Genomic DNA, 9,576 nt, shown 5'->3' on the forward strand with positions numbered 1-9,576 from the left:
TGAGCTTACCTGCTTCTTGTCTGCCACCCACCCACCATGGTTCTAAAGAGATGTCAAGCTAGATTCCCTTGTTTGTGTGTGAATTGCTACTTTGACAGTCGGCTCTTCGGGCAGGGACTGTCTTTTTGTTCTGTTTGTACAGGGTCTAGTCCATGACTGGGGCTCCTCGACACTGTGGTAATACAAGCAAATAATAAATAATAATATCCTGGACACATTTCTGTCTTGTGCTTTAGGTATTTATGGGAGGCACATGGCCTAGGACTCAGGACACCTGGGTTCTATCACCAAATCTCCCACTGACCTTGGGCAAGTCCCCTTCTCAGCTCTGTGCCTCTGTTTCCCCTCCGACCTTTTGTCCACTTAGACTGTAAGCAGTTTGGGACACAAACTGTCTCTTGCTCTGTACCTGTGCTGCGCCCAGCACAACGGGAGCATCAATCTCAGCTGGAGCTGTGCAGTACCCAGCACAATGGGGGCCCCGATCTCGGTCAGGGTCTGTGCAGCGCCTGGCACAATGGAGGCCCAAATCTCAGCTGGGGCCTGAAATTCCTACTTTAATACACATAGCAACAAATTTGCAAAGCTTTAAATAGTAAGTTCAAGATTTTCTAAAGCATGATTTTCTAGGGGACGCCTGCGTACTGATTTTTAACTGGATTCATGCTCTTAAGTCAATTAGCTGGTTTCAAAAATCCCACCCCAGGAGTTCAAGGGAAGGGCCAGAACCTGCCTGCTCTCTTATTTATTTGCATCAACGTAGCCCCTGGACAATGGGGTGGGATTTTTTAAATCAACTAATTGACTTAGGAGCACAAGTGAAAAGTCAGCACCCAGGAGCTCCAGCGCCAGTGCAGGACCCCACTGTGCTAGGCACTGCCCAGACATTGAGCAAAAAGACAGACCCTGTCCCACCTTTAAAGGGCCTCAACTTCAGAGTTCCAATTCTCAGCCTTATTTAGAATATCAGGCCTCTTTCAGGTGTCTTAAATTGGGGTGCTGAAAAAAATCACTAGTCAACGTCTTAACTTACAACAATGATTACATCAAAATATTGTAAGGTTGTTTCCTGTAGAGCTGCCTCCTCTCCCCTCATCCCAGTGGCTTGGCAAGAGACTGGATGTAATACAAAACTTGGCTGGGTTTGCTTAGCTCACATTTACTCTACTTTGTATATTTGTAACTTTCTATTTTGGGGAAAGTTTTTTTTTTGGGGGGGGGGGGGATAAAGCCATAAACAACCAATTATAGCAGCCCTGATGACAATACACAAGGCACCCAGCTAGAGGCAAAGCAGAGCACATTTCTGTAGGAGCATGACTACATTATTATTATTTCTTAACATCTTCTCCCAATTATTTCACGTTAAACAAACAACTCTCCTCATTCTTTTCTAATTAAGATGCCACTCTTCTGGACTTGCCATGTAGACAACTCATAATTGGCAGCTTCCTATTCCCAGCTACTGTGGAGTGGTGCTGTTCAACAGCTGCTGTGTACCACCCCAGAGGTGGCTGCATTTCTAAGGCAACAGGGGTGTAGGGAAGATGGGTTCTATCCCAGTTCTGCTGCTGACTTGATGTGGGACCTTGGGCAAATTCTTTTCCCACTCTATGGCTCAGTTCCTCTCCCCGCCCCCCACACGTTTGTATCATTAAATGGCAAGTTCTTTGGGGCAGGGACTGTATCACTTTGTGTCTGCACAGCGCCTGGTAAGACTGGGGCCCAAATCTTGGCTGAGGGTCTATGCACTATCCAGCACGAGGGGGGTCCCATTCTGAGCTGGGCATCCATGCAACACCCAGCAGTACGGGGGCTCTGATATCAGCTAGGGATCCATGCAGAATCTGGCACACTGGGGGCCCTGATCTCGACTCTGGGTCTTTGAAGCACCCAGCACGATTGGGGTCCGGATCTCAGCTGAGGATCCATGCAGCACCTGGCTCAAGTGGAGTCCCAATCTCAGCTGGGGATCCATGCAGTGCCCAGCACGACTGGGGTCCTGATCTCAGCTGGGATCCATGCAGCACCCGACATGATGGGTGCCCCAATCTCCACCAGGGGCTACTTTGATAGAAATCAGAGCGCATGTGGGTTCTGGCCCTTCTTTTAAACCCATGGGGTGGGATTTAGGAAACCAACTAATTGATTTAGGAGCAGAAGTCCCATTACATGCCACCACCCAGGAGCCCCAGTCATGGACCAGAACACCACTGTTCCAAGTGCTGTACAAACACAGAACAAAGACAGTCCCTGTCCCAGGAAGCTTCCACACCATATGCTCAACCTTAAGTATATGAGTGGTTCCACTGGACACAAGCAGGACTTAAAGGCAAGCACATGCTTGAGTTCTGTATGGGCCTGGGCCCAGAGTTCTCAGTAATGTGCAGGATTGAGACCTAAATCTCTACAAGCAGCAAGCACAGGAAGGATGGCCCGGTGGTTAAGCTGCTGCTTTAGGACTCAGGAGACTTGTGTTCAATTCTTGCTCTGACACAGACTCCCTGGGTGATCCTGAGCAAGTCACTTAGCTTCTCTGTGCCTTGGCTCCCCAACTGTACAATGGGGATAACAGCACTGCCGTGCCTTACAGGGGGGTGTAGGGAGAGAGACATTGGGAGGTGCTCAGATGCTATGGGGATGAGGGCCAGATAAGCACCATAGATAGAGAGAGATACCAAATATATTCTGTGTGTATGTCTGCCTTCAGGCTGGAGCCTACACTCTCAAACTAATATCCAGCCGAGACACAGCCGGCTCTTTGCACACCTGCTGTCAGCGTCGTCTGGACACACAATGCATGCAAGCGGCTGTGATAAGGTTCAGCCAGATTTCCTCCGATGGTGACTAACACCTGGGGCTGAGTGTTCACAAGGTGTGCGTGGGGATGATAGCCAAGGAGGAAATTCCAGGGCCAGCTGGGAGCAGTGGAGCAGGCATCAAATGCTAAAGCCATAGCTGGTGCCCAAGCAGGAGGATATTTTGGAGCAGTGTTTGGGCATCCTCTAACAGGAAAGGTCAGAGGCGCTTTGAGGGGCTTAACAATGAACTGGGCTGACGTCAGAGCAGGGCGGAGGAGAAGAGCCACAAAAATGAGTGGAGGGCAGGGAAAAAAACGTACAGTGAAAGACTTAAGGAGATTCATGTGTTTAACTTATCAAAAAGATCAAGACTAGACTTGCTTACAGCATATAAGGACCTTTATGGAGAGGAAATCCTGGGTACTAAAGGGCTCTTTAACATAGCAGAGAGAGGCAGGACAAGAACTAATGGCTGGAAGTTAAAGCCAGACACATTCAATTAGAAAGGCACAAATTTTTAACAGGGAGGGTGATGAACCATTGGAACAAACTTCCATGGGAAGTGGTAGACTCATGGATTTTTAAGGTCAGAAGGTACCACTGTGATAATCTAATCTGACCTCCTGTATAACACAGGCCCATAGGACATCCCAGAATTAATAGCTGCTTGAACTAGAGCAGATAATTTAGAAAAACATCAATCTTGATTTAAACATTCCTAGCGATGGAGAATCCACCACATCCCTTGGGTAGTTGTTCCAGTGGTTAATTCTCCTCACTGGTAAAAATGTACATCTTAATTCCAGTCTTATTCTGCATCTCTTGATGTCTCTCTCTCTCTCTCTCTCTCTCTCTCACACACACACACACACACACACTCTGCACCAGATTGGAAAACCCAACTAAAATGTTGCCTCTTCCCTTTGGGAATGCAACAGAAGATCCCCATCCTGCTCTGAACACTTCCTGCCCAGCAGTGCCCTCTTCAGGGAGGAAGGGGAATGGCAAAATGTATCTAACACTCAAAGGCATCAGAATGCAAAGAGTTAATGGTAGGAGGAAAGCTTTTTCAAGCCTACTTTTGCTAGGAAGTTCCATTGATTTCCAAACAGATGGGGTGTTGACAATTGCCTTGGCTGGGCTGGGATCCTCCCCCAGCTCAGCACAGGCTCCTGCATTCCCGGTACCATTTGCTGCTTGCGTAACACAGGGGCCCCATTAGTAGTGGGAGTGGAGGTCACAGAGGGTCAAATATCCCAAGCAGAATCGATCATCATTTATTTGCTCTGGTGGCTGATGGGAACTGGCAGCAGAGATGGCAAGGGCTAGATGAAGGATGGAGAAGTGGGGAAGCTCCATACCCTATTTGTTTAACTGGCGAGGGTCTACCAGTACCATGTATTAAGCCCACACCCTTCCCAGAGCTGGGAAGAGAACCCAGGAGTTCTGACTTCCAGCCCCAATCTATTGATGAAAAGTGCTAGATAAGGTTTTACTGTCATTCTTCTTATTACTACTCTAACCCACTTCCTCTCAGAGCCAGAACAGAAACTGACTCCCCACACTCCCCTTGTAGAGCCAGGAACATCACCCAGGGATCCTGACTCCCTGGCCTTAAGCTTAACCACTAAAACAGGCATGTGCTGTGCCAGAATGCAGTTCCTCAGCCTTTGCCAGCTCTCGAACCCTGTTATCCAGGCCAGGCCCACAATGACAAACACTGGCATAGCAAGAGCCACATCCCGTACCTTCTTTGACTTGGCGAAGAAGGCTTGTTTGATCTCTTCCATGGTGGCATCTTGCTTGATTCCCAGCAGGTCATAGTAATTGCTGCGGACAGACCTAGGGGAAAGAAGGCACAGGTACGCTCATCTCTCTGAGCCCCCGTGGCTGTACCGGTGAGCCAGTTCCAATTCCTTCCTCGTTCAGCCAAAGCAGGGTGTAGGATCTGGGCTGGACTGACAGCGCCGGGGCACAAGGACAGTGGAATGGCAAGTTTCCCTCATCCCCAATATGTCTGTACTGGAGGAACTCTATGGGGAGGAAAGGGGAGGTCAGAGCCCACGGCTCTCTGCCAGGACCCCCCCAGACAGCTGGTGATGGGGACACTGGAATGAGACAGTAAAGATTGATGCTCTTGTCCCTTCAGTCAGAGTGCTTCTCCACTCTCCAGAGCCCCGCAGGGCTGTTTCTGTTAGGAGGAGAAGTCAATGCTACGAGTCCGGTCTGTTCTGGAGACCTGAGGCACTGTGTTCTAGTGGACAGAGTACTGGAGTGGGGACTCAGGACACCTGGGTTCTATTCCCTGCTCTGCCCCGGGCCTGCTGGGCAGGTCCCTTCCACTCTCTGTGCCTGTTTCCTCATCTGTAAAATGGGGATGATGCTACTGATCTCCTTTGCAAAACACTGAGATGAATAGATGAAAAGTGTTAGATAAGGGCTAGGGATTTATTATTATTATAATTGATACAATCTGGCTTATTTGCAAAGAAAGGGCACAAAGTACTGTTTCCCTGAATGCAGCAGATATAACCAACAGAAGACTGGCTCCTTGCTGCAAAATCCCCACGTCTGCCCCTCCCGTGGGCTCTGTGCCCAAGAAGCTCTGTCTCTCTGCTCCCTCTCAGGGTCCCATTCAAGACTGTTTCCCCTGGCTACCTGTCTCTGACACACAAAGCCTGCAACTGATTTCCTAGTGCCTGCGTTTCCAACCCAGGAACCCCTTCAGCCCACAGGGCTTAGCTCTGGCCTGCCAACAATACTAGGAAACCTACGGGAATTAGACACCTGACATCCATGAATTTCCAGGGGTACATAAACCCTAGCCTAAATATACACACCTCTCACCCAAACCATCCCTGGCTATGTCCCACGCTGCTGTGGTTCTCAGGACACCCTGCCATCTTCACACCATCGCTACCCAGGGCACATCAGTGGGACACGGCACGGCCTGTCTTCTGGCAGAAAGTGCCAGGGCTATTTGTTTTTTTTTTTTATTGGTTTCCCCAGGGTAGAAAGGGCAGGTAGCAGGGCGACATTGGGGAGGAAAGGAGGAACGGAGGTGTGGACCACACGGACACCCAGGTCCTCCAGCGTCTCCAGGGGGACGAACACGCCCCCACCGCCAGGCCCTTCTCCACCGCCTCCTGGGAGGCGGCCTCCGAGGCAAGGAAGAAGACAACCTTGCCATACATTTTGGAGGCCGCCACAATGGCCGTGGGCCCCACCACTCTCGCCAACGCCCACACCTAGGTCTCCACGTGGGGCGAGGCGGGCACCAGGAGGCAACGGACGCTGTGCTTCCTAGTCAAGGTGGGGAAGGGGCCCCGGCCGCTATAGATGGAAGCAGAGGCGGTGGATGGACGAGATGTCGTAGCGGCAGGCAGGGGAGCCACCGCTACCTGGGCATACGCCCTGGGGGCCGGAGTAAGGGCACCCGCAGAGCTGGTGGAGGGAACAGCGGGGAGGGACGCCGCGGCCGATGGCAGGGCCACAGCAGTGGGGGCAGCCCCTGCCATGGAGGGCCCAGTCTTCTTAGCGGGGCTCTTTCCTTTCTTTTTGCCCTGGCCTTTTCTGCCAGCCGGGGGGGCTCCCCCAGAATCGGAGGGGGCGAGGGACGTGGCAGCAGCGGAGGTCACCCCATTGCCTGCTGCTGCCGATGCCTCAGCAGGGGCAGTGGCAGGCGGTTTGGCAGCGGCGGTTGAGGTAGAGGCTAAGGGGGTTGTCGGGGGGGCAGGTGGGGGAGGGGCAGGGGGGGCCTACCTGAGGGGTCTCGCCCGCCGTGGTCCCCTCCATAATGAGCAGGGAGGGAGGGGAAAACACACCGGAGAAGGTGGGCGGGGGAAGGGGAAGCAGGTCAACCACTCCTCCCCGCTAGGCTGCAGGCAGGGGAGGAGGGCGCCGAAACGGTGGGGGGGGAAAGGGGGGGGTATCAAGGGCTTGGGGGGGGGGGGTCAGTCACTGACCTAAGATGGAAACTGGCTCCTCTAGCTGCACTAGGGGAGGGAAGGTCACAATAACATCAGGGGGTGCAGTGATTAACCAAAACAGGGAGGGGGGCACAAGTGCATGGGCTTGTGCCAGGGCTATTTGTTGCTAGGTTGGCAGACAGGGCCATGGCTACTGGTGTGAGGCATTTACAGATGGAGCTGATATTGGGTGAAGAAAGAAATACAGCTCTGGGATTTCCGAAGTGATAGGTATCGAGCAAGGTCATTCCGAGGGAGCGGGGGAACTAACTGGGTTGTGCTACTTGAGAGAGAGAGAGAGCAAGAGAGAGAGAGAGAGAGAGAGAGTGTGTGTGTGTGTGTGTGTCCCGGTTCTTCTTGAGATGCAGAAGATTCATTAATAACCCAGTCATCAGGGCCTCTGTGTGTATGTGTGTAAGCAAATGAGTTCATGTGTCAGAGTGAGTAAACAAGCGTGTGGGTCAGAATATGCAAATGCAAGCAAACATGTGAGTAAGCGAGCCAATGCATGTGTGAATATTTGTGAGGGAACACACGTGTAAGTGAATGAGTGTGTGTCTGAGCAAGCGAATGCATGTGTGGGCGTGTGCGGGAGCAAGTGCATGTAAGGGTAAGAGACTGTGAACAAGTGAATGGGTGAGTGAATGTGTAATAGTGTGAGCAAGCGAGTGCATGGGTAAGAGAATGAATCTGTTGGTCCTCCTTGAACGAGAGATTTATTAATAACCTAGTGTGCGTGTGCGAGAGCAAGTGTGTGCACACACAATCAAGAGTGTATGGATGAGTCTCTTTCTCTCTAGAACAGGAGATTCATTAGTAACACGCTGGACCAGGCGTGTTTGCATGTGTGTCTAACATTTCCCAGCTGTGTATATGTCATCTCCATAAACTTGCAGACGTAAGCCCCTTTCCGTTGTTAGTTGCACAGGCCCGGAAGGGGGATGAAACACTGATGTTTTTACTGTCTTCTCCCATTGCCCTTTTGTTTGTGATATAAATCTTGTTAATTTGGCCGGAGTCTTTGCAAGCCAATCAGGTTTTAGTTAAACAGGTGCAGCCCCTGGGAAGGACTGATGTTATGCTGCGTGTTGCTTTAGTCTCATCCCTCCACCAAAAGCAGAGTAAGAAGACATAACCCAAAAAAGAGATACTGAAAGACAGACACATTAGGAGATGGTGCCCTGGTGCCCCAACACCACATTTCATCTACTCACCAGTTTGAGAGTGTGGTAGAAAATGCCCGTCGTGTGGCACTTCTGCACCAAAAGCAGCACCGGCAGACTAAGTGGGGGATGGACAGAGGCATTTTCAGAGCCAGGGAGCAGCATGCAGAGAGCTGGAGGCGATTCAGATCTGCAAGGGTGGGGAGAAAGAGACGGATGTTGGAAAAGCATATGGAAACAACTGATGAAGTGCTGGCTCTTTGAAACGAGCCATTGGTCATTTACCAGCCTAGGATAAACTTCCAAGAGGGGCAAATAAGAGGTCATGCACCAACTAAGCCCTGCTTAGCTGGGTCCCAACTCTCCATACACTTATGCACATGCTGGATCTACATGTGGCAGTAAACTTATGCACTTGCATAAGTTAATGCATGATTAGGGCCCTGGTGTCGGGGGCTTTGTGCTAGCTCTCTGCCTTCACTCACAATGTGCATTGGCCCTGGCTATGGTCCTTGATCACACTACATCTCCCATAATGCACCATGGTCTCCCTTCTTGCTGAGCTGCTGCAGTGCCTCATGACAGTTATATTTCAGGTGCCTCATGTTCCCATTCTCTATGGGCTGGGCTTCCTGGTCAGACTACATCTCCCAGGATGCACAGTGCTCTCTCCTCCTGGAAAGACACCATGGGAGTCCCTGGTCAGGTGCATCATGGGAGATGTACTCTGACCAAGGACCCTAGCCCATAGAGGAGAATGGGGATGTGATGCACCTGAAGCATAAGCATCTCCAAATGTAAATATGTTGGCTTTTGAGGAGCTGGTATTTTGACAGGAGGCAGATGCTTTTCAGGAAGGGACCCTGGGGGTTTTTCACTTTCCTCTGCAGCATGGGATGCAGTTCGCCTGCTGGGGGTATATCTCATCTCATCAAGTCCCTGCCACTGCAGGAGCCTCAGGCAATGGGGGACCCTCGGTCTGTGCCTGGGGCACACAATAGTTTAGACTCTTGAGGACTGAAATGCTTTGCTCTTCTAAAGTCATTGGGGTCAATATAGGGGTAACTGGATGAAATTTAATGCCCTGAACTACACAGGAGGTCAGACTACATGTTCCCTTCTGACCTTGAACTCTATGGAATCTATGAACCCCAGCTGCCCCTCCTGACTAAACTGGGGAAAAAATGCCTACAGTCATCAACCACAAATAACAATAGATGGGAACATTCATCACGGAACCCAGAGCCCACATGCATCCCCAAGGGAACAGCCTCGCTTCCCGTCAGCACAGGAGCCAAGCAGAAGCAGGCTGGGAAACATGTCATTCACCGGACAAGCCACTCTTGCTTGCCAAACTGGTGCACAGCCCGGGCGCTGATGCTTGGGCTGCATCCAAACACCTGCCTTCATAGTGTCTCCAACGCTGAGTGGTTCAACGATAATGAGCCAGGCTCCAAAAATCACAAGATTGACTTCACAATCATGACAGTGTTTAAAAAAATTGCATTCTGGTTTCTGAGCCTTTAGGGTGCACACTTTTGGGTGTTGCACAGTTCACAGGGGCCTGGGAGTTGGGACTCCAGGGGTCTATTCCCAGCTCTGGGGCGGGAGTGGGATCTAATGAGTTAGAGCGGAGGGCTGTGA

The 9,576-nt window shown here is 51.0% G+C and overlaps 1 protein-coding gene across 1 annotated transcript in view; it reads right to left on the reverse strand.

Moving 5' to 3' along the window:
• Positions 1–8,118, reverse strand: part of DNAJC4 (DnaJ heat shock protein family (Hsp40) member C4) — a 52,754-nt gene extending 44,636 nt beyond the window's left edge. Inside the window, exons 1-2 of the mRNA XM_029911188.1 lie at positions 7,984–8,118; positions 4,550–4,643 (exon numbers count right to left, since the gene is read on the reverse strand). Coding sequence (XP_029767048.1) covers positions 4,550–4,643; positions 7,984–8,075 — 186 coding nt within the window. The 5' untranslated portion in view covers positions 8,076–8,118. The remainder of the gene's footprint in view (positions 1–4,549; positions 4,644–7,983) is intronic.
• Positions 8,119–9,576: the final 1,458 nt, after the last annotated feature.

Source organism: Terrapene carolina, unplaced genomic scaffold, assembly GCF_002925995.2.
Source record: "Terrapene carolina triunguis isolate 2854851 unplaced genomic scaffold, T_m_triunguis-2.0 Scaffold89, whole genome shotgun sequence".
NCBI lineage: Eukaryota > Metazoa > Chordata > Testudines > Emydidae > Terrapene > Terrapene triunguis.